This window comes from Miscanthus floridulus, chromosome 2, assembly GCF_019320115.1.
Source record: "Miscanthus floridulus cultivar M001 chromosome 2, ASM1932011v1, whole genome shotgun sequence".
NCBI lineage: Eukaryota > Viridiplantae > Streptophyta > Magnoliopsida > Poales > Poaceae > Miscanthus > Miscanthus floridulus.
Window position 1 is genome coordinate 47,282,593 of NC_089581.1, and position 26,501 is coordinate 47,309,093.

Sequence of the window (26,501 nt, forward strand, 5' to 3'; positions counted from 1 at the left end):
TTGATTCTCTTGTAAGCCGCCATAGGCGTGTAACCCAAAACTCTTGAGATAGTGAGATTGTTGCTGGCTGGTGCCCGTGGTTTTTCCCCTTCACATCGGAGGGGTTTTCCACGTTAAATCGTATGTCTCCTCTGTGGCTTGATTCTTTACTTCATATTCCTATACGTCGTTCATAACAAGTTACTGGCAGGCTTCTTTCTTTAGCTGATGCATTGACACTTCACAGCAATAGATCAACCATGTAAGCATCATTTCATTCAGCAAACTCCTATTTAAAAGGAATTTGTATTTCTACAACTAGCTATAAAAAGATGTATAGTACTGACATCGAGGAGTCTATATGATCACTTGCTCAAATTTGTAAAGCCAAATAGATTGTCAACTATAATTTCTGTTTGGCTAGAAAAAGAAATGATGGAACCATCAAATTAGTTCTGATGTAGAATATTAGTGGAAATGTGTTGAAACTGTACTGAACCCAGAATTTCGTGAAAAGGGCAACTTTTTAATTAAGAGTGAAAAGTGATAGTTCTGTCCTATCCTCAAATGTTTATCTGGCAGTACCTCCAAGTATAAAAAAATATCTATCTGTCCTATCCTCAAATGTTATAACAGATCGAGTGACTGACTATAAATGATACTTTTTAGCAGTATTTTCTGGATGTGCTCAAGTGTTTTAAATTTTTAGTTGACCATAATGTAAATCTGCAGTTGTTGCCTATTCTATTATTTTGCTCTGTGACTGTTATATTCTTCTGAATGAGTGCAGTTTCAGTTGCCCCCTCTTATTGTTTCTGTTGATTTGACTACAATTTGAGGCACAATTGACATCCTTGCTGACAAGGTTAATGTACTGACTACCATAAACTTCACAGTAACTCCATTCATACCTATTTTTCCATTGTCACAGCTTCTCTAACGCTAGTCTTTGGAACACTGCAATTGGATGTGCACTGAAGTCAATTAGTTTACAGGTTCGCCATTGGCTTGGTATTGTATTTTTAGTACAGATTATTCACCTACTTATTAGTGCAAATTATAGAGAACAAATTCAGTTTCACATGATGCTTAAGCATATAGTCACTGAATCTCTGATATACTTATCATATCTGGTGAATGAAATTTATTTTTCTCAGCAACCTTCATAGATGAATCTAGTGTTGAATATATCTAATTTGTGGGCAAAAAGTTTAAAATAAATCCTAATATATCATCAGTTCAAATCTGCCATGAATTCGTGAGACATGCTGTACAAGTTGAGAACTTGAGCTAATTATAGATGGTGCACTACGCAGCAAATTCTGAAGTTATCTTTCATTAGAAAGAAGGCAAACGCTAGCTAACATTTCCTTGTTTTGTTTGTAATGCTTGAACAAAATATTTTAATCATCCTTGTATTTATTGGACCTCTTTTTAAGTAGGTAACACTTTATGTTTTCAAATATAACAGCAAACATTGGGCATTTATATGGCAGCAGGCTCTGGTTTGGCTAAGCCACTAGGACCTAGGAGTGATTGCTGTAGGTATGCTACTTCATGAACCCTTCTATTGTAATTGTGCCCTTCAAATGGAAACTAGACCCAAATCTATCTATTTTATGTGTCTATTGATATATGCTACAGATGTTGCAGGTCTGTACCTACTCATCGATTTGCTTCGACCCCAATTACTCAGGTACTTCTAATCTTGGACTTGGGTTCTTAGATAGCCTGGATTAAATTCATGTGTATGCTATGGCCAGTGCTTTAGTACTGCTGCAAACCTTCATAGTTGGTGCACTATCTTTTTGTTGTGTTGTTTTACAGTGGCACCTAGCACTATCTTTTTGCTGTGTTGCTTTACAGTGGCACCTAGAACTGTCATGACAGATTAAAGTATGATCTGAATTAGTAGTTTTGAGTATAGACTACATGTTCAGAGCTACTAATATGCTTGAATGTAAATTGGCTCACATTAATTAGTGGCAGCGATCTGGTAACTTATTTATCATGTTCTATAAGCAGCTTGTTTTGAGGATGAAACATAATGCTATAAGAACTCCTGTTTTTTGTAATTGCTGGTTCGAGTTCAGAAATCTTTTTCTGAAAACTTTCTTCTGTTTCTCCAGATGTTTGGTTAAATACTTGGAGTTTCAGCTTGATTCGTACCTGGAATGGAAGGTCTAGTACAGGAGCATGTCCCAAGTTGAGTTTTATGTCATGTGCTTTTTTAAAGGGTATATATTTCACTGGTACAACTGAAATTTTGCTCAATATGATGCTAGGTAAAGAAAAAAACTACCCTTCCAGTCTGTTGTATGGTGACACAGAAAATTACCCTTCTGGGTAGTGGGTTATCAATCTAATATATGATAGTTGCTGTGTTAAAAAAAGTTGATAGTTGCATTTTATCTTCATGGTGGTTAACTAGTTATTTGTGGCAGGGGAGACAAATCCATTGAGTTGGGCAATGAGGATGAGGGCTGCAAAGTGGTGGGCAATATATATCACGACCTATTGATAATTGCAGATGGGCAAGTACCATGTTAACTCTTCTTGCAAGTAATTTGATTGTTGTGTACTCTATCCTTTTATCGTTTTTTAAGTCATTTTTCCTTGCCTATATATATTACCACTACTGAGATCTAGTATTCTGTACATCTAACAACGAAAAATAGAACTTTGCTCTTAAAAATGAAGTTGAGTATTAAATTATTAATAATGTATTTGAAAATGTGTTCTATCTGATGCCTTCCACTTGTACTCCCCTTTTTCCCTTTAGTCTGCAACTATGGATCATTGGATCCTCTCATCAGTAGTCAAAATAGCAACGTTTGGCTGAATAGTGTACATCTGCTGTTATTGTGTAATTAGTTGTATCACTTTGCTATACTGAGTTTAGAAAAGTCAGCTAATGATTGCAGCATCTGTGTACATACCCAATTGTCATGAGGAAATACCGAAATAGTAACTGCTATTGTTATTTCTAGCATTGTGTACATGTCAGTAGAAACAGTCTGCAATTTTTGAATAATGTTATGCTCTCTCCCTTCATCTTTTAATTATGCTCTTGGTGTTTGCGTGTATCGGCTTGCAGCAAATAATAGCTGAGTGTCAGCAATGCCGATTATGATCTAGCAAGGAAGGCCAAGTCAAAGAACCATCCTATGGGGCTGCACTGAATTTGAACCCAGGGAAATTAATGCTTTCTCTTGTAACTACTGTACAGTCTGCACTACTGCTTTTGTTGCTAGGTGGATGTGATTTCTTAGCTCCTCAAGTGTACTTGTTTGTATAAAGAGTTTGATTGCTTTGTATGTAAAGATTGTATAAAGAATTTGATTAATGGAATGGATGAAACATGACTTATGTATGTAGGACCCCAGTGGAGGGTTTTTTTTTTTTTTTTGTAAATTTTCATCAGTGACGCGTCTAACCAAAATACGTCTCTGATGAGAGCTTCCTCAGAGTCAAGTTTTGTCCATACGCGTCACTGGTCACTCACATTGGAGACGCGTTTTGGCTATACGCGTCACTGATAATTCACATTAGAGACGCGTTTCGGCTATACGCGTCACTGTGGACCATCCATAGTGACACACTTTTACATGTCACTGATCTTTTCACATCACAGACGCAATGTAAGTGACGCGTGTTTTCCGCATCACTAATGACCGTCTGGACGCGTCACTAATAAGCTTTTTCTGGCATAGTGTTGATCATTTGAAAAATTTTAAAACTTGGCACATCTATAATGCATAAAAATACGTACTCAGATAAAAAAAAGTTGGGATTCAAACTCATTTTTCAGAAAAGTCCTACAATAATTGTGAGATTAATAACTTCCTTTTCATTTCACGTCATGAGAAGCTTTTCAGGGGCATCGGGAGCATGCATATTCGTCTCAAACATTATTCTATCAAGGAAGTCGACGAAGCTGCAGCTGTTGCTGAATCTCCCGGGTGATGGCCACATGCGCTGGGTAGTTGAGGCCATTGTGCGGGAAGTCCGATCCCCCGGTGGCCACATGCCCTGGGTAGTAACGTCAACACTATTGTGCGGGAAGTCCACCCTCGCCAGCGTCACAAGGTAGTTGTTCTGCAACGTCAAGCTCGGCGAAGAAAGCCGCTGGCGCTCCTGCAAGGAGGACGGCGCATTTCCTTAAGAATCTGAGGCAATGAATGATGACACTTAGAGTTTGGTGTGACAAGCTTAATGCCCGGCGCGCTCCTGCAAGGAGGATGACGCATTTCCTTAAGAATTTGAGGCAATTAATGATGGCACTTAGAGTTTTGTGTCACGTAGCTTCATACCCGGCCGCCTCACTGTCTCTTGTAACCATTAGGCTAGAGGCTCTTTCGTAGGAGAAATGCCATGTAGGTCAGTATTATGAGCTAGGCATATTATTTCATTTTAACAAAAGAGAGATAAAAGCTATTTCTCGATTAAGAGTCAGTCTCATGTACACACTTAAAGATCACGGGAGGTTGTTACGTGGGGCTTTTTATATTAGTCTCATGTACACACTTAAAGATCATGTGAGGTTGCTACATGAGACTTTCCTTATTATAAGTTATGCGCTAAAGTTAATATTATTAGAGAAGTTGTCGAAAAGCTTTGTAAGTAGGCGCTCTTGTTGGTGGCTGCGAAGAAGAAAAGTAGTCGTTTGCATGCTGCAGGAGAGGAAGGAAAGAAATTTAGTAGTTGCGTGGATGTAGGTTTTTTAGATGATATATTAAAATATAGTTGAGTACATCATCGTGTTACAAGCACTCTATAATACAATGCGTATACCCAGAAATTATTCTTCATCTATATTGTACCCACGCTTCGCATAGCTCTAAATCTCAATCCCAAACATGTATGACGATTCATATGGATGACCACACATGCAAACATTTCGCAAAAGGCCTGAGAACAGGTGCCCAATGAACAACGGCCAATATTCCTGTAGGCAGAATTGAGCGTAAACTTCTTCTTTCTTGTCTCTTCATTCTTCTTCCTTTTGCCACCAAAGAATAAGGAAAACTGATCTCACTACTACATAAATGATTTTGTGAGGTAGTGCTCTTTTATTAACCGAGGCGGTCATAAAATCCAACCGCCTTTGTTAATGCCTGGCGATTAACGGAGGCGGTCGTTTTATTTACCGAGGCACCAAAAAATAACCGCCTCGCAAAATCGATTAACCGAGACGGTCATTTTATTTATGAAGGCGGGCAGCTCCGTTAATCGTCTATTTTCAGAGGCAGTATGCCCGCCTCCGTAAATATATTTTCATAGGCGGGCACGCTATAACACCCACCGCCAAAAAGACCGAGGCCCAACAGGCCCAGGCGAGGCCCGATAGCTGTGTTCGCGTATAAAAACTCGGACTTAGGGTTTTCACCTCTCATTTCTCAACCACCGGCTCCCTCTCCCTCCCTAAGCAACTGGCTCCCTCTCCTCTGCATCCATGGAGGCAGCACTGAACTCCCTCACCCTCGGCCCTCGCGTCCCCTCGGCTGCGTCTCTCTCTCTGCCCTCTCTCTCTCTCGGGGCGGACATGGCGGCCAAAGCGTGTGGTGGAGCGCGGCAGCTGGCTCGCGCGGGGTGGACGCGGCGGCCGGCGCGCCTCTACCTCCCTCACGCACTCTCTCACGCATGAAGCACAGGGCCGGTGGTGGATCTAGTCCCATCCTCCTACTCGGCGTTGGATCTGTCCCCCTCATCCTCACCGGCGGCGGATATGGCCCCCTCTTCCTTACCGGCGGTGGATCTGGCCTCCTCCTCCTCGGCCATGGATCTAGCCCCATCTTCCCCGGTGGTGGATCTGATCGCCTTCTCCTTCCCACCCAGCTCCGTCCTCCTAGCGGCGCTCTCGAGGCCCAGATCTAGGCGGCGGATCAGGGTGAGAGGATCGACCGCAGCGGCGTGGTGAGCGGATCCAGGCCCATGCGGCCCAAATCCAGGCTAGTGCAGGCTTTTTCTTTTTTTGTTTATTTTAATTGATTTCCAGAGGCAGGCAAAGCAACCGCCTCCATTAATTCGCATTTATCGTGATCTTTGGTTGGAGGCGGTTGCAATGCCCGCCTCCAAAAATAAAAAATGACCACCTCCATTAAGTTTTATGTAGTAGTGCCTGAATCTTCCCAACTCAATACCAATAATCATCTTGAGGGGCAGACTTATTATCACTAGTCCTTTATCGTGGTCAGATCTAACCACAATAAAATGAAGAAGAGACCGGAGTAAGTTATTCCATGGTGGCACATCATCAACGCTTTGATGTCGCTGTCCGAAAACCTAATTCTCCATGTCGTCATACCGAGGAAGTTGTTGATGTCATAGTTGTCGTCCTCATCTTCATTAGAGTCATCATGGAGAAACCAAATCCACCATATCTCTTCATCGTTGCCGAAAAGGAGGAGGATAAGACAAATCCCCAATACCAAGAAAGTTGGCATGAAGAGACCCTAACCCTAACAGGACTTGATCTATTGGAAAACTTACTAGAGAGATGGCTCCCCACTCCCTCCGGCCTCCGGTGAGTTGCCAGAGAGGGAAGGGAGGGGGACCAGCGGTGGTGGAGGCGGAGGTGGTGGCCTCGGCTATGCCCTAGGCGAGTTACGACTTTTTTGATGAAATATCTGGTTGCACGGATGTAGGTTGAAGTGACAAGTGTGCAATTAAACTAGTTGCAGAATGCACAGTATTGGCCCAAACTTGTCGTGTTTGTTATAGCATCTTCAACCGTTCCCCAATATGATTCATCATCCCCATAAAACTATATTATATTGGGCATGATATTCTTTTATTCTTGCTCCAGCAAATCCCAAATAGCTTCCTATTTTTTTGTGGCCACCAATATCTACCCTATCTCCCCTTAAATAAAGGGGAAGTTTATCTCCCCCAATAAGCTGAGGTCCACCCCAACTACTATTCTCCATCGCCCTTCTCCCTCGTGCCTTTCCCCGCTTCGATCACCGGTTGCAGCCATGGCGTCGGGCATGCTCGGGAGGTGGCCAGGACTGCGTGCCATGCCAGCTGAGCCTACACGCCGTTGTGCCCTAGCTCATCGCACCACAACCCCCTGTTTGGAGCCACTCGTGCCCCGCCAGGGGACTTCGTCTAGGGACAATAACGATAGGCCAGACGTTGTGGCTGGATTCGAGGCCGGGGCGGTGAAGGGCGAGGCTGATGCTACCGGAGTAGGCAACGATGGGTTGGGATTTGTGCGAGGTGGGCTATGCTCTCACGAGGTGTGGGGACTAGGGCGGGGTCGATGCTCTCGCAAGGTGGCAGTGGGGTCCATGCGATGTGTGGGAGAAGATGAGACGAGGGAAGAGGAAAGGAAATAAAGGAAAAAAGAAAAGAAAATAAATAATTGTATTCTGACGGATAGGTCCCACATATTGAGGAAGAGCATAGATGGTGTTCTGGAGCATCTCTGATAATAATAACGGTAATGCTCTAAATCGGGAGTCCATCTGCCCGAACGCTCCATTGCTGGGCCACGACGCCAGCTCAACAACCTATGCTCCTTTGTTTCTCAAAAAAAAACTGCTCGTCCACTTATTCGTCGTATCCACGCGTTCCTCTTCCTATCGCTTTTACCTGCTTGCCTGCCGCCTCCGAGCGCACGGCCGCAGGCCCTCTAAGGCGCAGCACGTGGCTGCCTCCGAGGCGAACCACTCAGCCACTAGCGCTCGGTTGCCAGCCCTGCCAGGCGTGGCGCGCTGCTGTCGTCTCCAAATCATGTGGCCACGGCCTCCCCGCCGCTCATGTGGCCGATGCCACCCTTCCACGACGTGCAGCCACTGCCGCCGGCCTGCCACCTACAAGCGCCGACGGGCCGCTGCCTCCGGGAAACACCACACACCGACGAGCCTCTATTCTGCCAAGCAATAAGGAGATGTTACGTTGAAAGCGCATGTTGCAAGAGTATGTTTTAGATGCTTCAGAGGTATGTTGCAAGTGTTTCATATGGATGTTGCAAAAATAGATTATGATGTTGCACATGTTGCAATGGTTATACTGTAAGAATTTGTATGGATAGTTCCCTAAATCCATATGAAGAATTCTAATAAATTTCAAAGGCCCAATACCTGTGTTCCCTAATGGGCTTTAATGTTTAAACCCTTAAGTAGAGGTGGGAGGTGCAACATCTATTAGTACCATATTGCTAATTGATGTGGAGGTAGTGAGTTTTTCTTCCTATATATATGTACCAATCCTCCTAGGAAAAGATACATCAAAAATTACTATTGGGAGTTCCAGTTGAAAAATCCTAAGGTAGTCAAATAGAATTTTTCTCTTCTCGCTACTGCGCTGCCACCGTAGTTTCCCCATCCTGATTGTTTGCGTGCACCAGCGTTTGGGAGAGCAGGTCTCCGAAACCCTCGTCCTTGCGATCCTACACCAAGAGAGGACGAATAAGATTTTTGGGAAGCGCTTTTTACGCGACTGCTCCCAACTTCCACGACGGGTCATCTTCCATCCAAGTCAAACAGCACTACATCCTAGCGTATCCATCGTCAACTACTTCGAGCTCTTCCTCTGCCGCTCATCGACGACCTCGCGCCACCACCATCTGCATCTCCATCACCGATGACATTGTCTCCTGCTATAGTCGAAAGGTACACATCTCGTGATCCGATGTCTTTCTTTCAGCTATTTAATCTGACTGTTGTACGAGCTATGCTTACACCAGTAGTTATGTTTATGCTACTGTTAAATCATGCTAGTATACAAGTTATGCTTAATCTAGTTCTTGAATTTGTCATGATTTATATTCTGTTTGTAATCTAGAAACTTCCTAATTATTTAACAATCCAAAAACCTTATTTTTGGCTTTTTCCTGATTTAAGTATGGCTGGTTTCACTGACGCGCCGAGGCTGGAAAAGTTTTCTGGTGTGCATTTTAAGAGGTGGCGAGTTCAGGCCACGCTATGGCTAGAGGCTATGAAAGTGTTTTGGATCACTGTTGGCTCGCCCGAGGAAAATATCTCCGAAGATCAGAGAAGATTTCAGGAAGACAACACTATCTTTAGAGGACAGCGACACGGTCTCTAAAGTATTACGTTGACTCCTTGTTTTTACAAAAATATTTATCAAAAAGTGATATATGTATATTTTTTTTAAAAATATTTTTCAAGACAAATCTATTTATATGGCTTTCATATTTCCAAACTCAACAACTTAAAAGTTATTCATGATTTATATTCCCAATGTTTAACCCAAGTCCTGTCAAAACGACTTTATTTTTTTAGTACGGATGTAGTATATAATAAGAAAAGATTATGTAGGATTTTTTTAAAAACAGATTAAGTAGGGTTATTTTGCCTTGTTGGACTTGGGAGAGGGAGAGCAGTGTCGGAGGGAGATACACCGCGAAAGCGTGCTCGTGGATACCCCGTCGACTGGAGTGCATGATCGATCGAGTTGCCGTTTCAAAATTCCCAACCCGATCTTCTGCTTGCGATTGAACGTCAAACACGACAAAGCAAGGTTGACGTCGGCGCCGGCGCAGATGACGATACGATCAGCGGTTCGCGGACGCCGTGATGACGTTCTTATAGGTGTTGTGCTCCTCGGCGCTCGGCGCCTCGATGCGGCCGCCACGTCGTAACAATTAAGTTTGATGCATCTCTATTACAATATTACAATAGACAAAATAGCACATGTACAATATACTAATACGGACTTGCTAGCGTCGAAACTTTCGATCCGAGGCAATAGCATCTGACGGTGCTCGTCCAATGAGCGAGCGAGAGCCCTAGTAGCATTGGACTTGCGAGCGAGCACCCCAGCAGCAGGACCGCGCCGCCCTAGACGTCGTTCACTTTGTTAGACCACGCCTGAGGACTGCTCACGCCCCTCCCACTTCCCACACACTTCCCACACGCAACACCCGATCTACTTTTGAAATATTCAGATGCAACACTTAAAATATACAAAAGAAGATACATGAAACACTTGAAACATGTGTTTGAAATACTTACAAAAACACCTAAAAACACTCAAAACCATTGCAAACATACACAACATCCAGATTAAACACTTGCAACGTATGTGTAAAACATATGCAACATCCAGATAAACACACTTATAACATACTTATACAACCATTACAACATATGTAATATCCTGATCTACTTTTGTAATATACATCTAAAACAACTGAAATACTTGAAACATATGCTTGCAACATGTCTGAAAACGCCTGAAACACAGCGTCGCCACGCGTCCATGGCCTACCTTTGTGGGGAACTGCGGTGGCGCGGGCCTCCCCTTCCTGTCGACAGCGCGAGGTGGATGGGGGCGCAGGCCTCCCCTACCTCCCCTACTGCGACGGGCAAGGTCGATGGTGGCGCGGCGTGGGTGCACGGAGCAGTACGGGGTGCAGCGCCGCCGTGTTGGAGAAGGCCGCGAAGGGTGGTGTAACACCCTAGGCCCGGCACATGGACCAGGCTCACTCTGTCGAGGGGTGGGCCCCACCTACGTAGAAACCCGCTTGCGCTTTCGTCCTCGCTTTGCGCAAAACGGTTAACCGAAAGTTACTACGCGTCCTTGGCTTGGCTGTTTAAGCTGGTTCGGTGAGCTCAGAATTCACGGTATGGTACTAAACTTCTTGTTGCACAGTGTTTTCCGTAGCTACAGTACTCGGCGTTACAGCCCAATTCAGCGCTACCGCTACAATAGGCCGACCCAACCGCAATTCGGCCCATGAGCTGGGTCTCATATCCACCCACCCTCAATGGGTTCGACGTTCTCATCGAGGTATCGAACCAGCTTACCCATATGGGATAAATGCTCATGATTGACTCAGCCTAGGTATCATGTCCTCTCTAGAGCCATGCACAGCCTATCCAAGCTTCCAGACCATACGCACCGTGAAACCGCGAGAGTTGACTCTGAATACCATTTGTAACATCCCAGGCCCAGCACACGGCCCAAAGGCCCACTCTGCCGAGGGGTGGGTCCCACCTACGTAGCAACCCGCTTGCGCTTTCGTCCTTGCTTCGCGTAAAATGGTTAACCAAAAGTTACTACGCATCCTTGGCCTGGCTATTTAAGCTGGTTCGGTAAACTCAGAATTCACGGTATGGTACTAAACTTCTGGTTGCACGATGTTTTCCGCAGCTACATATAGTGACCCGAATTCAGCCTGGCCCAGTTCAGCGCTACAACTACAGTAGCCCAGCCCAACCGGCCATGAGCTGGGTCTCACAGGCGGCCCCTGCGATGAAGAAGGCAAGCGGCGCTATTTTCTTTGGAGAAACCGTGCAACGGCGACGGCCATGGGCAGCAGCCCAGAATTTGCGCTCATGCGAGCAGAAAGCTCTTGCGTTCGTGCTCTGGAAGACGAAGGGGAAAGGAGAGGAGAGAGGATGATATACGGGTCCGCACGGGATGATAAATTGAGTGCATAAGAATGGACGGAGTGGTGTCAGCTGGATGGGAGTACACGAGAATTAAGGTATATGGTGACCGATACTCTAGAAAAGCGTTCCAATATACTAATAGTTTGAAATATTTTTTTTACGTTGAGTTTGAAATATTATGAATTAAAAAAGCTTGTAATACTACTTAATTATTTGCCATGTGTTCCTAAAACAATATGCAATAATGTCTCTAATTTTCTTCATAATTTAACAATTCTATCTATAAACAAAACTGCAATACATCTAGCACGTACTTCTAAAAATTAAATTAACAATAAGTGTAACTTCATGTGGGATACATGATCTGATCTCGAAGTCCATGGGCTGCAGCACAATATATATAGAAACTATATACACACGCATATCAAATTACAAATTACAGATATCATATCAGAGCATGTTGATTGAAATATGATTTGTTTCCCTTTCCGTCAGTCGTCGAATCTCCTGTTCACTTGATTGCTTCGATTCTGGTGTCGACGTCTCGGCGTACAGAGCTCCAAGCGTCGTCGTCTCGTCGAGCCATCAAGGATGCCACTTCTTTGTGTTCGTGGATAGCGCCTTGTAAACGCGGCCGCCGCATACGCCATCTTCCATCCAGATTATATTACGTCGCCGAAGCTCTTCCATTTATCTCTCATCAGTCATCACGCGGCGACGGCGTCGTCCGCTGTCCTGCACGGCGGAAAACGCAGCTGACTCGTTCGCCTCGGACGCCGGCCGGCCTCGCTCTCGACCGCTAGCGGCCGGCCGGCCGTTGCTACGCCAAACGGCCAAAGTGCTAATGCCTACGTCCAACGCGAAAGCATCATATATGTCGTAACTTATCCAACGCGCATACTGGACGTGGCGAGCTCTAGCTGGCCTGGCCATCGCGTCACGCGGCCATGTCGTCGTCGAAGCGGTGGACGTCCATCTCCGGCACGGAGCTGCCGGGCCGGTCGTCGCTCCTCCCCGCCTCCGCGCTCTCGCCAGTCCGCCAGAGTGCCCGGCGCTCAGTCTCCCGATCGGAACCCGCCACGACAACATCCCCCGTCGCCGTCTCGATCGCTCGCTCGCTCTGGCCTTCCTCCTCCTCCACCGGCAACAAGAGTGGCAAGAGCAAGGCCCCGCCTGCGCCGTCTCCCTTGTCCCCCGCGCCACCGCCGCCGCCGTCGTCGCCGTCCGTGGCCACGCTCGCGGACCACCTCGTCAGAGATGACGCGCCACGGGCTCTCTCCGGGCAGCGCAGCTGCATCGAGCTGCCGCGCTTCGCCGACGCGGACGCGGAGGCCAGGAAGATCGGGAAGCCGTCGGGGACGAAGGGCGTCGCCGGCCACGCGTTCGGTCGCTCCATGCGCTTCCTCCCGTCCACAAGGCCCGCGGGCGTGACGCTCACGCCGGGCCGCGTCGCGCCGTCGGACCTCCGCAGGCTTGCCAACGCCGCGTCCCTCGACGCCGCCGCCGACGTCGCCAGCTCCGGCTCGGAGTGCAGCGACGCCTCCAGGGGCTCCGCCACCACCACGCCGAGGACGACGGCCTCCAAGCCGCACTCTCCGTTGCTCCCGCGCACGGGCTCCGTCCGCCTGCTCGGGTCGAGCAATACGCAGTGGGCGCTCTCGCCAGGGCGGCGCAGCGGCTCGCCGCCGCTCAAGGCGACGACGATGCTGCCCACGGTGCCGGAGAGCAAAGGCAAGAAGAGCCTGATCAGCCTCGGGTGGGGCCACATCTTCCACCGGCGGAAGCACGCGGCCGAGGACGCGTCCATCGCCGCTGTCACGGCCACCTTGCTGTCCTCGCCGGTGCCGTCGCGCAGCAGCGGAGGCGGCGGGGAGGCCGGCCACCACATGAGGATGGCGCATTGCCGGCTCCTGCAGTGGCGCTTCGCCAACGCTAAGGCGGACGCCGTCCGCGAGAGGAAGATGGCCAGCGCCGAGCTGGACTTGATGGGTACATGGGCAAGGGTGTCGGAGATGAGAGGGAAGGTGGCCAGGAAGCTAGTGCAGCTTGAGAAGGAGAAGCAGAAGATTAAACTAAACACCGTGCTGTCTTTCCAGGTTCAGTTACTTACAATTTTAAGTTTGCAATTTTGTATATAGAATTTAAAAAGACTCTGCCTTGGTATTTTTGTTTATGATGAGATGGTGGATAAACACAAACCTGCAGATGAAAGATTTGGAGAGCTGGGGGCAGCTGCAAACCGGACATGACTCCGCCCTGGCCTCAACAGTGAACTGCACCCGGGCAGCCGTTTGCAGGCTTCCTCTCACCAATGGTGCCAAGGTATTCAGATGCATTTCAGCAATGAATTTCTTTTTGTCTTCAATATATACATATATATGTGGTGGTGAATATTTGCCTCAAGTGTATAAGGAATATGCTTGCTTGCCTCCAAAAATAATTTCAACAACATAAAACATGCAATTCGACCAAGGTTTTCATTATCGGAAATAAAAATTTATCGGAGGTCATGGATAAACAGGATAAGCAGGATATATCGGAAATATCGGACCAAATTCAAAAAAAAATTCAAATTGTTTTAAAAAAATTTCGTAGAATTTGACTTGAAACTATTCCTAAGCTATTAAACATCACTTGTTTACCGATAAAAACAAGAATAAAACATTATAGTGTGGGACCGTCGCACGGCTGAATTTGGGTTGTCTGTGTGAGAGCAGGAAAAAAGGGAAAAATTTGGCCTATGTCAAATTTTATCGGACCCTGTGGATAGAAAGGAAATTTCGGAAATTTCGGTGAATATCGGCCGATAAAAAAAACCTTGAATTCGACACAGGTATCCCTAGCGCCATTGGCCACCATTCTGCACCAAGCTCTCGAGCTCACGTTGACAGCCAAGGCAATGACGAGATCATTCAATCCGATGGTAATGACAGACGAAATACTCCTATGTGAAAACAAGCTCATAATTTCACTTGTGCTGACTTGTATGGATTGTTCTCTGATTAGTGGAGCTTTATCTTTCTCTTTAGGCTCAGGAAACAGCGTTACTGATCTCGAAGCTGGTGCGTGTGGCAAGAGAAGAGCAGGCTATGTTGCAGGAGTGTGTCGAGCTGCTTAGGCTGGTCTCTGCACTGCAGGTATAATAGCATCGATATTTTCTTTCATTGATCAAATGCCTTGCGCTTATTATGGTAGCTCCGACTCCTACGAAGTGTCACTGTTTTGATCACAACCTGCAGGTGGAGGAACAGAGCTTGCGCAGCCATCTAGTCCAGTTGGCATCGCTTAGTGCTGTGATCGTGAAATAGTGGAGGCGAGCGCTTGTACACAGGCATTTAGCAACAGACTGCTCCAGTAAAACTAGCTAGAATAGAATCATTATACATTTAGCAGTTTACGACTTTAGGTAGAAGGGTAAGATCAAATTAGAAACAAAAGGATGTGTCATGTGAGCACATTGGTGCTGAATGAGAATGATCTTGAACTCTTAAAATCGTCCTAAATTTACTATGCTTACAAGCTATGGTAAGACATAGTAAATAATCTTAACCATCAACAATTCAACATCTATCAAGATATCTGTAGGTAGAAAAAGCTACTCAGGTCTAGAGAGATCACATCTTTGACATGGTATTGAAATATCACTTCTTTGACATGGAAATCTGACTTGAGATTGACTGGAATCAACATTCTCCACATCAAAGTATCTTTCAAACATGGTCGATGCATATGATTTGACATTGTTTACTGCAGCATGCATATTCAGTGTTACAATCAGAAATACATAAAAAGCGAAGATGTTGCAGCAAAACCAGTGTAGATCTCCCATCTCCATAGGCAACCTTGACTAAAGGATAACACAACCAAGTTCAACGTGATACTGTATGATGCTCTGATTACAATGTACATATGCATCTGGATTAACGAGCAGAGAAGTAAACGAGTTCTAGGTATGTACTTTAACAACTCTACTTCCTCTTAAAGAAATATGTACCTCGTGGTACGGTCAAGGAAAAAAAAAAGGTAACATAGCTAAAAAAAGAGCTATTGCATTCTGAGAATTATATGTCAAGCACATAGACGGATTTCTAGTGGAGATTCAAAGCTAGCAGATAACAAAATCATCCGTTGCGAATTGGTAGAGTTGCCCAGACGCAGTCACCTAACAAAAGCACTCTCCTTGACACTTAGAAGTTAGGATTCACCAACTACTGAAAGTGGGAAACATCAACTTGAATTTTTCATAGCCTCTTGACAACAGAAGTCGACCCAAAAAAATCATCAACTGCAGTTGCTATGAACGAAACCAGCCAGCATGGAATTAAGTTGCCGAGCATGGCAAACTCCACCATAACAGAGGGGCAGCTTCTGCTCAGACGCTTAAAGCCGTCGATGGCCACGGCAGCCCTCAAATTTGCAGGAGAGTTGAGAAAATGGAAGCACACCTTCTTGAGTCCATGGCAGTGGTGTTGCTCGGCTAGCGCCAGGATGGTTGCCACATTGCCTGCATTGATGTACTCACACAACTTCTTTTTTCACATAACAGTTTCAGCCTCTCCAAGTTGTATTTGTCCGCAGCGACCAGTAGGTGCAGAGACAAAACGTCTTCATCGTCGTCTTCCAGTTGTTGCATCGTCTTTGTCTTTGGGAATAACAAGTCTGTGTAAACGAAGTAGAGCAAAGCCTTAACACCCGAGATTCCATGTCCTCTATGTGCACCACACCGCCTCGGGTGTCGCTCTCTTTCATTGCACCAAAGAGCTCTGCACTGAAGACAGGCGAACGGGCTGCGCGCACGCACCGGTGTGCAGCGAACGTCTCACCGGCGACCTCGAACACCACATCGGCGCCCTTCTCAGTCAGCAGAAGACCGCCAAGATGCTGGTGCAGGTCAGATGGGGGCACGGAGATACTATCGGCCGGAGTGGTGGCTTCCGGCACCTCCGCCGTCCAGAATTCGGTGGTGACGACCACATCGCACCGAATGGCAAAAGAATCGTCCCGGAGATGCTTCGACGCTTCAAAATCTTCCCTTTTGATGAACTCAGAGCGTCCCCATCCACTCTGGTCATCGAAGATATGTACTCCTCTCAGTGCCAACGGCTGCTCCGCCACGTCGCCGACGAAACGGAACTTACTGCGCCTTCGCTGACTTGGCGACATTGTCGTAGAGATGAAGATAAAGCGAGATGTAATCTTTGGCCTCCAACTTGTTGCCGTTGGGGTAGTAGCGAATGTACCAGCGATGGCCGCCCATGGTGAACGGGATGGACGCGATGTACTTTCCTGTGGGTTTCGCAATGGTGCGGGAGTAGCCATCGATCTTGAGGATATGGTACCCACTCGCGGTGTTGGCGACGATGGTGGATTCAGACCGCGACGGCTCGCCGCCGCCAGCCATCGAGGACATGGCAAACCTGATGATCTCTATTTCTCTCTGACCCCCCGCTCCCCTCACTACTACAAAAACCATTTTTAGGGGCGGCTGATAATCCTTTGTAGGGGCGGTTTGGCCAGCCGCCCCTACCGAACCGTCTCTACAAATCGTGCATTTGTAGGGGCGGTTCCCAGGCCGCCCCTACAAATTGTAGGGGCGGTTGGTTATTGAGCCGCCCCTAAAAATAGATTTGTAGGGGCGGCTGGTATTACGAACCGCCCCTACAAATCTATTTGTAGGGGCGGTTGGTTATTGAGCCGCCCCTAAAAATAGATTTATAGGGGCGGCTGGTATTACGAACCGCCCCTACAAATCTATTTGTAGGGGCGGCTGTAGTGCCAGCCGCCTCTATAATACCTGTTTGTAGGGGCGGTTCAATCTAGAACCGCCCCTACAGTACATTTTCTCGCAAAAAAAAAATTCAAATTTACAATTCAAATTCGACCAGAACTGTTTATTTCTGCGTATTCCATCCAGCATCCGCATTGCCAAACGGCCCGCGACCAACGTTCCAAACTGCGTTCGCGTTGCCGAACGCCACGCGACCAACGTTCCGAACGCGACTATATAAAGTACAATTACAAGTCCAATTCGTAATGATATATATATACAATCCATCATTAAATATACAAATTTCATACACATTGTTATCAACGTCCTAGAGCTAGCCTTTCAGTCTCACGAAGGTGTTGGTACTGAGGATTTGTACCTAAGTCAGACTCTCGATCATGGTAGGCGCCTCTGACGTGTACAATCTGGTCCAATATGAAGTTGCAAAGGTCGCCGACGAGCTCTAAGAGTTGGTCATCCTTGTATGGGTCTCTTTTCATTCCTTTCTCTTCTCTCCACTACAAGAAAACAAGTTTCAGTTTAGTATTTCATACCATTTATAAAGTTTTTATACTACGGGTGAAGAGGTTCAAACTTACCCTTAAGGGGTGTCTCCTGTAGGCACCGGTGTTACTCATCATAGAACATATATAGTATCCACAATGTACACTCCCAGGCCTCTGCTTGGGGCACTGTGTGTTTTGCATATGAAAATATTAGGTAATGCTTTTAACAGCCATGTAACGGAGTACTGAAGAAGTAAGTTACACTTACCGCACATAGTGTTTTTATAGCCAGCTTTTCCTTCCTCGCTGGATCATGCCTTCCGTGATGATGCGAGACATAGAACCTAAATGCCCTGTTCGAATTATTTTAGCAAATACAACTTGTTAGTATGCATAAGTGAACGTTACAAGTATGTATACAGACATATAAGCTAATGAGGATTGTCGATATGTATACGTCTTGAGAATCGATATGAAGTCTTTGTATGTCGCCGGGTCCTTATCTATTGAATCAAAGACACATGCCATGCTCTTCCCGACATCGACGGCTATACAAATCCAGTGGTTGCTGCATGGATTTAATCATAGAACTAGATAAGCTCTTTTACATCGAATAAAATATATCGAACATAGCTTTAAGTTATAGTTGAACTTACTCGAAGTTGTATGGTAGCCATATAGTAGAGTGTTGTTGGAGATTTTTGAAAGCCAGAGCAATGTATGCCGCAACCTTAAGGGACTCTTCCCTTAGCTTCGCACTACGGATGCGCTCTTTCTCCCGAAGAGTCTTTGCAGCTGCTAGCTCTTTGGCATCCAGTGTCCACCGTTTAGGGTAATTAAAATTTGTTTGGGCTATAGCTTGAGGGTCTACATACCCGGCTTTCACACTTGGCATTTGTTTGACAATGTGCACTTGCATTCTACAAATCACGGCGTGGGTTAGTTACAACAAAATTCAAAGATTACATTCATATCATATCGGAAGGACAAGGACTTACAGGCACCACGTGCGAATTAGATTCATCTCCATTTCTCCCAGGTGAAAGCATGTGTGCATGTCATTGAAGTCAAAGACAATTTTCCCGGCTGGGCTTCCAAATGTGCCGGTGGGAAAGCATGCTTATATGATATCTATGCTCGTTGGGAGAACACGCAAGTACCAATCATGAAACCTTCTCATTCCAAGTGGTAGGCGCTGGATGTCCCGGTTTGGTAGGAAGGGCTTGCCTCTTTCATATTTTTTCGGGCAATCCTTTGACCATTCGATGGCATCAACATTTGGATACTGCTTTGCAATTTGGTGAAGTTTGCTACTGACGGCCTCCTCAGAACCCCGTGATGGGACATTTTTAACTTGGTTTTCAGGCTTGAACTGATCATGGGAATACCACTTGGACACCGACGAGACGTCTTTGGACACCGACGAGACGTCTTCTCCCCCACAAGTCCTATCGAGTTCTCTCTTCGTCGCGGCGCACGCACTGATTTCAGCTTAGGCGCCACCGCCACTGCATCTTGTAGGGAGTAGGGTTTGGCACAAACCGGCGGCGCGGAAAGGGTAAGACAAAATGGCGAAGGAGGCGATGGGTCGTCGCCGGCTTGAGTGCTTCCTAGCGCTGTTGTTGACTGTTGGGCTCTTTTTTTTTAGGCCGACTTATATAGTTCTTTCCAAAAAAGAAAAGGTCCACATTACCTCCCAACTTTCACGAAAGTCCGTTTTTCCTTCCCAAACTCTAAAACCGGACAAAACACCTCACTCAACTTTTAAAACCGTTCATCTTGCCTCCTTGGCCCTGTTATAAGTAGTTTTGAGGGCGGTTTTATCTTTTTCTTTTTTATTTATTTCGACCGAATCTTTAAAAAATCATAGTAAATCACAGAAAAATCATAAAATAGAAAATCTAATTTTATTGGATTCTACATGATTAGATCTACACAGTAAACATATAATATGGTATGCTTTAATATAAAGTTTTTGTTGTGGCTTTAGATCTATGCTTTTATGTAATTAAATGGAATAATTCATAGCTGTAGTTTCTATGGTCTAATTATGGTGAAATTTTTATGGTGGACTAATTATTGTATGCTTAAACTATAGTAAAAATTTATATACTCATTGGATCATGTATAACTTAGTTATATATTTTATTTATGTTTATGCTTGTTAAATATAAATAAATCTATAACTAAGCTATACATGATCGAATGAGTATGAAATTTTTACTACAGTTGAATCAGACAATAATTAGCCCATCATAAAAATTTCATTACAATTGGACCATAGAAACTGCAGCTATAAATTATTCCAACTAATTACACAAAAGCATAGATCTAAAACCACAACAAAAATTTTATACTAAAGCATACCATATTATATGTTCACTGTGTAGATCTAATCATGTGGAGTCCAACAAAATTAGATTTTCGATTTTATGATTTTTCTATGATTTACTATGATTTTTCAAAGATTCAGCCAAAATAAATAAAAAAAAAGAAAAAGACAAAACCAACTTTAAAACTGCTTATAACAGGGTCAGGGAGGTAAGATGAACGGTTTTAAAAATTGAGGTAGGTGTTTTGCTCGATTTTGAATTTCAGGAAAGAAAAGCGGACTTTCGCAAAAGTTGAGAGGAGTAATGTAGACTTTTTTCTCCAAAAACACAAGAGCAGCCCAGTTTGTATTATTGGTCCGAAAGATGGGCCCGTCGAACAGGCTCCGACCCTCTCTTCTGTCTAGCTCGGACTCTGCCTCAATAATATTTGTTTTCCCTGATGAGATGTGGATTATTATAACAATAATAATAAGATCCCTCAACCAGGTAGATGCTCCAATGCCGGAAGCGCATGCTCTAAAGTAAGGGTTGATGTTAGCCCAACATATTAGAGGCAACCGTCTAATTGTTCAATCCGGCATGCTCTAAAGTAAGGGTTGATGTTAGCCCAACATATTGGAGGCAACCGTCTAATTGTTCAATCCGACTGTTGGGTTCATAAACCCGGGATCCCTCGAGGACTGGCTCCCACGCTCGGGCTCGGCCCAGGAAAACAAACTTATAGTTCATGGGCCGGCCCAAAAATCTAAAACACAGCGGGCTAGAAGGGTAGTCCGGACGTCGACCAGAAGGTCTACCCAAAAGAACAAGCGCCCGCCCGTCAACTTCTTCGGCCAACCTCTCCGACCGGAGCACTCGCTTCAGGCACCAGCCGTCTCCAAGCAGTCTCTCCAATCGGAAGGCCTAGCCCAAAACGCTGCTTCCTACTCCGACCCCGCGACCGGGGCTCATGGGAACCCTGCTCACCGCTCTTCTCCGACCGGCATACTGAGAGCCGACTAGAGTCGTCCAACCGGGGACACCTCGTTCGGAAGGAACCAGAAGACGTGCGGAGAAAGGAAAGGCATGGCTCACAAGTCAAAACCACTGTACCAGGGACCATACCCTGCACGAAACAGTGCTCTGCAGCCACCCTGACACAGTATTGTAGGGGCCGCTAAAAACTCTCATACGGTAAGCCCCCCGCGTGTCTCTGGACATCGATCATAGTATGGGCTCCAGGATTTGCCATACCGGGTGAACATAGCGCGGCTCCTCACATGCCACTAGGCATCAAGAAATATTTGCAGGTACCGGCGTCCATCCTTCCTGAAGAAGACAGCTCGACCTCCCGTGCGCATCTGACATTCTACAGCGACATCAACAGTGTTGAGGGCGCCTACCATTATCCAGTCTTCATCAGCGTGGGCAACAAGGCTTAGAAACATCCGTACTCTCTCCCTTTCACTTGTAAAGCCATCCCCTTCATCTATAAAAGGGGATGCGCTCCCTCCTACGAGGGGGACAGACTACTTCAAATTCAAACTCACTAGATCGATAGCTCACAACCGCAGGACCTCCAAGTTCCGACCGCAACCCTTCCGGTCGGAGCTGACCGGACCTCTTGAACACCCCTCCTTTCTCCTTCTCGTTTGTAACCCCACTACAGACTTCGAGCACCTGGCTTAGGAATAAAGTCACCGACCGACCCAAACTGGACGTAGGGCACGTTGCCCGAACCAGTATAGATCCTATGTCATTGAGTGCTAGGCCACCTTCGATCACAACGTACAGCAAAACTACAATATGTACTAGTTGGTCATTTTCTGCACCGACAGTTGGCGCCGTCTGTGGGGAAGACGTTGTATGTTCAACACTCTTTTGGTCATCGGATGACCCATTTTTCTGCCACCCCCGCCGTCGCGGGCTCGGGCGATACGATTCGTTTCGGCTCGCTGGAGTTCCCCGCACTCTCGCCCGCCGGGATGCAGGTTCCACCCGTCTTTGAGCCATCCTAGGCCTTCCGCTTCGGGAGCCTGGACTTCGTCACCAACCGGCTCGGCGTACTCCACCACCGCGAGGAGACTCGCGACCCGGCACCCGTCGAAGGGACGTCCTCCGTCGACTCCAGGACACGTGACTTCGACGACGCGGCATCTGCGCTTCATTCCAAGCAAACTCTCTGCTCAAACCCCGCTGTGAGTAATACACATGCTGTTGTTTACTTACTACGCTCTATCTTCCGCCAAATACCCGGTGGGTTACCATTGTCCCCGTCGCAGCCGCCATACGGCCGGTTCCCCTATGGCCTTGTGTCTTCCGCAGACGCATACGCCTGGGGACTCCAAAAGGTGCTGGCGCCGTACCCTCTCACATCTGAGTTTGTGGGGATGGCGAGCTATGCTCCCACCTATTTCCTCGACATCATGGATGACAACATCGGGAGTGACGGCTCCAGCATTGGAGACATGGCGCCTAGCCACCGTCGGTCCTGGGAGTACGCTGTGGCAGACGCCCTGAAACAGCCGCTAGGGATAACGGAGTCCTTCCGGACCCACGCCCCGCGCGGGCCCTCACGTGGAGACCCCTGAGCTCACACGAGAGCACGGGGAGGGCCTACGACGACAGTGGCCGCATCAAACACCAACTGCACCAACGCGCTCGGCGCACCACACTGTGCCCCGTGCGCATAGACCGGCGAGCGGTGCTTGGGGTCACGCCCGTCAGCCCCAGCACAACGCCCCATTTCGGGGGATCGACCCCCACAGTTCGCTCGGGCCAGTCAGAACATTGCCGCAGCGGCAATGCTCCTACGCAGCCTATCCGAGCCAAACGACCCTCGCGAACAGGCGATCCACCGGAACCTCCAGGCACTGGTGGAGACCGCCGCCATTCAACAAGCGGAGTGCTCCATATCGCGACGTCGACTCGTGACCTCGCTCCCCGTCCGGGGAACAGGGACACAGCAGATGGGGCACTACACCCTATCACCGCCACAACCACTGATTGCGGCACAAGAAGTCGCAATCGCACCTCATCTTGACTTGACGACTGCCCCATGCTGACCGCCTATCTACGCGCAGCTCGGGCCGAACCGAGACGCACGCAGCATCGACCGGAGTCCCAGCCCTAACAGCCTGGAACCACGAACCTTTGTCCAACACCCCCAGCAAGCGCCTTTTCCGCCGCGCTTCAACAAGGGCCGTGACAAAGGTAAGGCCAAGCGCCAGGATCAAGACGAGGGCCCCTCCACGTAGAGGGGAAAACGAACAGAAAGGATCGCCGCCAACTGGCTAACTTCGCGTCGGTCGCCGCGGCCGATCACGCAGGCACGCAGCCCCAGCAAGACCCTCCGAGCCACTTCCACGATCTCATGAAGAGCCCGTGCACCAACCACGACTACCCCGTCAAGCACCTCTACAAGGACTGCCAGCTCCTCAAGCGCCTACTGAGGTAGGCTGGCAGGGTAACGGAAGAAAAAGGCGAGGAGGCCGCGACCGAAGAAGGGGGCGCAGCGGGCAAGGATCTAGAAGACTGAAGTGATCTGACCGAAAGCCTACCGACTGAAGGACGACGACGACGCTCTCTCCGAGGACCTTGGAACAGCTATGTCTTTTCTTCTTTTCCTAAGTTTCAGTCTTACCTTTACTTAGCGAACGCTCCTATAAGAGCACCCCGACCCGAACACTCTTCGGCTCGGGGCGCTCGGGGGCTCCACTAGGGGGCTCTACTACCCCTCTGTTTTTGTTTTTTCCTTAAAGTACTCTTTTTACTTTTGTATGGAGAAATTCCTTCCTACCCGAACGAAAGGGCAGTTCGTTCCTTTGATTTACCTTACGTAACTCTACTTTAGAACATTCTGACTAATCGCACTCCGCCTTTTCCTACGGCTACGACCGGCCAAGCCTCGTGGGCCACGCCCTGGGCTTGCGAAGTTGCAGCCCACGGAACAAATGGGCAGGTACGAGAGAGAAAGAAATTAAAAACAAAATTATGCTAAGGGAGAACTAAGGAACGAAAGGGAACAAGCTTCCCTGAATAGAGCAACTCCATCACAAAAACAAAAACCGATTGTAGTCATTAAAACACACACGAACGTTTTACACAGGGGTTCTCCCCCCCATGAACTTAAACTTCTTACATTTACTAACACTACTTATATTTAAAAAGGTATTAAACCGGCCCGGCGGCATCTGCTGATGGCGCGACCGACGAAGGCGCAGGCTGCTCGCTCCCTGGCAACATGACGTTTGACTCGATCAGGGCCGAGGCGACGTTCCCCCCCCCCCCCCCGAACCAGGCTCCATGCTATCTGCAGGCTCGGAGGCATCCTCTCCACGCATGCTTCGGGCCATGTCTTGACGGCGAACATCCATCACCCACTCAGCGGAGACTTGCTCTAACACCGACCGCGTGTGCGGTAGCAGGCTCACCCCGATTGACTGGATGTCCTCCATGCTCAGGCCTTCAGCATACCCGCCGCAGATAGTGGCGAAGTCCATATTCGGGTGGTACATCGCCACCGAGGTCAGCACCCCCGATGCTCCATAAAATAGCCCTCTCCTGACAAGGTCCTTAACTATGTTCGGGACCTTCGCCAGCTGAACCGCGGGCGCACTGGTACTTGGCGCTGACCCGAAGACTTCCGAGACGATGAGCTGGGCAGCGTTGCGGATCTGGCCAAGCTCCCCTTCGAGAGCGCGTCGCTCTTCACGGGACTTGGCCAGTTCCTCGACATTCCGGCTGAAGTTCGCCTTGGTCGTCTCCAGGTCTTGCTCCAGCGCCTTCACCTTTTCACCCAGCTCTGCAAGAAGGGCGACAACCTCAGAAACAGGCTAGGGGGAAAAGAAATCAACACCACGAGAAAACAAAAAGGTACGCACCGATGCGAGAGGCCTCAAGGGTGGAGAGATCCTCTGCCTACTGAGCCGCCTGCTCGTGTAGCTAGGCACTCACGTCCTCCATCCCCATCACCTGGTCCCAGAGCGTGAGCACCTCCCGATCCGCTTCTGACCGGGCCCTCTGCTTCGCCTCTAGGGCCTTCTGTGCCGACTCCAGGGCGGCTTGCTCCAGCTCAAGGGCTGCCAAGGCCTCTTGGAGCGCCGCCTCGGTGTTCGCCAGGGACGTCCGTAGCCCCGCCTCCATCTCCGCCTGGCGGACCTTTGCCGCCTCGAGCCCTCGCTTGGCAGCAGTCGCTCGCTTTGCCACACGCTGCTCCTCCGCCTGCGCCGCGGCTGCCTTGGCCGCCCAGACCTGGGACTCGCGGCAAGCGGACTCCACCCGGTGCTCAAGCTCGGCCATTCGGGCATGTTCCGCCCGGAGGAAGTAGGACTTGCGGGACGACACCTTCCTTATTTCCTGTGGAAAACAGGCACTATAAAAACAACCGATGAAACATTCAAAGGGCAAGAAGTACCAGAAACTCACCTCCATGGCGAGCTGTAGGTCGACCTCAACCAGCTGCCGGGCAAACTGAGCCTGCTTTCGGGCGCTCTCTAGCTTCGTGGACAACTTGGTGAGCTCGGACACCGCGGCATGCCCTTGCCCCCCAAAAATTTCCCAGAGCTGGTGCTCCCAGGAATCCCGGAGGACGAACCTCGCCTTCGACGGGTCCTCGGGGAAGGGCCACTCTAGGTCACCCTTCGATGAACCACCGAAGGGCCTAGCCTCCAATCGGACCACCACCAGCTCCCGTGGCGACACCGCCAGCTCCTACGGCGACACCGGCGGGTCCGCCACGGTGTCCACCTCGTCGTCAGACGGGATCTCCACCACCGCGTTCGCATGGGACGCCGCCAGGCGTCCCAACTCCGTCCCGGCCACGCTTCCCTCCCGCGACTTCGGCCCCGACGGCAAGGTTGGGTCATGCATCCCTCCACCCGGCGAGATGGGGAGCTCGCCCCCCCCACCTCGTCTCCTCCACCGCAACCGGTGGAGGAGGGGCCGCAAGGGTTACCTCCGACGCCACCTCCGCCATCGGCATCGGAATCGCTGCCAACAACGTCGCCGCCGCTGTCACGTTATCAGCAGCTGCCCCGGGGGGCACCACCCCTGGGAGGGAAGGCTTCGCCACCGCCCTGCTGCCCCCTTCGCTCACCATAGCACGCTACAGAGTGAGCCTCCAAACCTCCTGCACGGAGGCCGAGGCGATGCTCAACCCCGTCCGCTGACAAAAATTGTGGGTAAGCCACACTCCAAAAAGACTCAACCACCAAGAGTCGAAGAGGCAACGAAAGGAAACATACCGGGTGGCGAGCGGCACTACCCTGAAGACAGGCTCCGACGACAACGGGCCCACAGGACGAGGACCGCTCCCGGACAGTGACCCGTGCCCACTCACTTCAGATGGGGTTGGAGTCGTCCCAACCCGCTCCTGCCCAGCCTGCGGGTCGCCACGACCTCCGGCTCAGGGCTCCCCAACTAGAGCAACGGGCGGGGCGTTCCCTGACTGCGAGTCGCGCGTCGACCAAGCGCCAGTCTGCCCCTCAAACCGCAAGGACTGCTCGGCCACAGCCATGGCAGGCAGGGCCTCCTCCGGCCGTAAGTCCGGCGTTGCCACCGGTTCTGTCGC

General features: G+C 48.5%; 1 protein-coding gene and 1 pseudogene across 1 annotated transcript; one reads left to right on the plus strand and one right to left on the minus strand.

Moving 5' to 3' along the window:
* Window positions 1-12,230: 12,230 nt before the first annotated feature.
* Window positions 12,231-14,653, plus strand: LOC136538689 (QWRF motif-containing protein 7-like). The gene is made up of 5 exons (XM_066530649.1): window positions 12,231-13,441; window positions 13,551-13,667; window positions 14,179-14,268; window positions 14,375-14,482; window positions 14,585-14,653. Exons 1-5 carry the CDS (start codon window positions 12,293-12,295, stop codon window positions 14,651-14,653), a joined length of 1,533 nt encoding a protein of 510 aa, XP_066386746.1. The 5' UTR covers window positions 12,231-12,292.
* Window positions 14,654-15,586: 933 nt separating this feature from the next.
* Window positions 15,587-16,755, minus strand: LOC136536487 (BTB/POZ and MATH domain-containing protein 1-like; annotated as a pseudogene).
* Between the last annotated feature and the right edge of the window lie 9,746 nt (window positions 16,756-26,501).

Coding starts and splice junctions, on each gene's coding strand:
- LOC136538689 (XM_066530649.1), top strand. CDS start 12,293: ATGTCGTCGTCGAAGCGGTGGACGTCCATCTCCGGCACGGAGCTGCCG. Junction 13,442..13,550: donor ACACCGTGCTGTCTTTCCAG/GTTCAGTTACTT, acceptor ACAAACCTGCAG/ATGAAAGATTTGGAGAGCTG. Junction 14,269..14,374: donor CGAGATCATTCAATCCGATG/GTAATGACAGAC, acceptor CTTTCTCTTTAG/GCTCAGGAAACAGCGTTACT.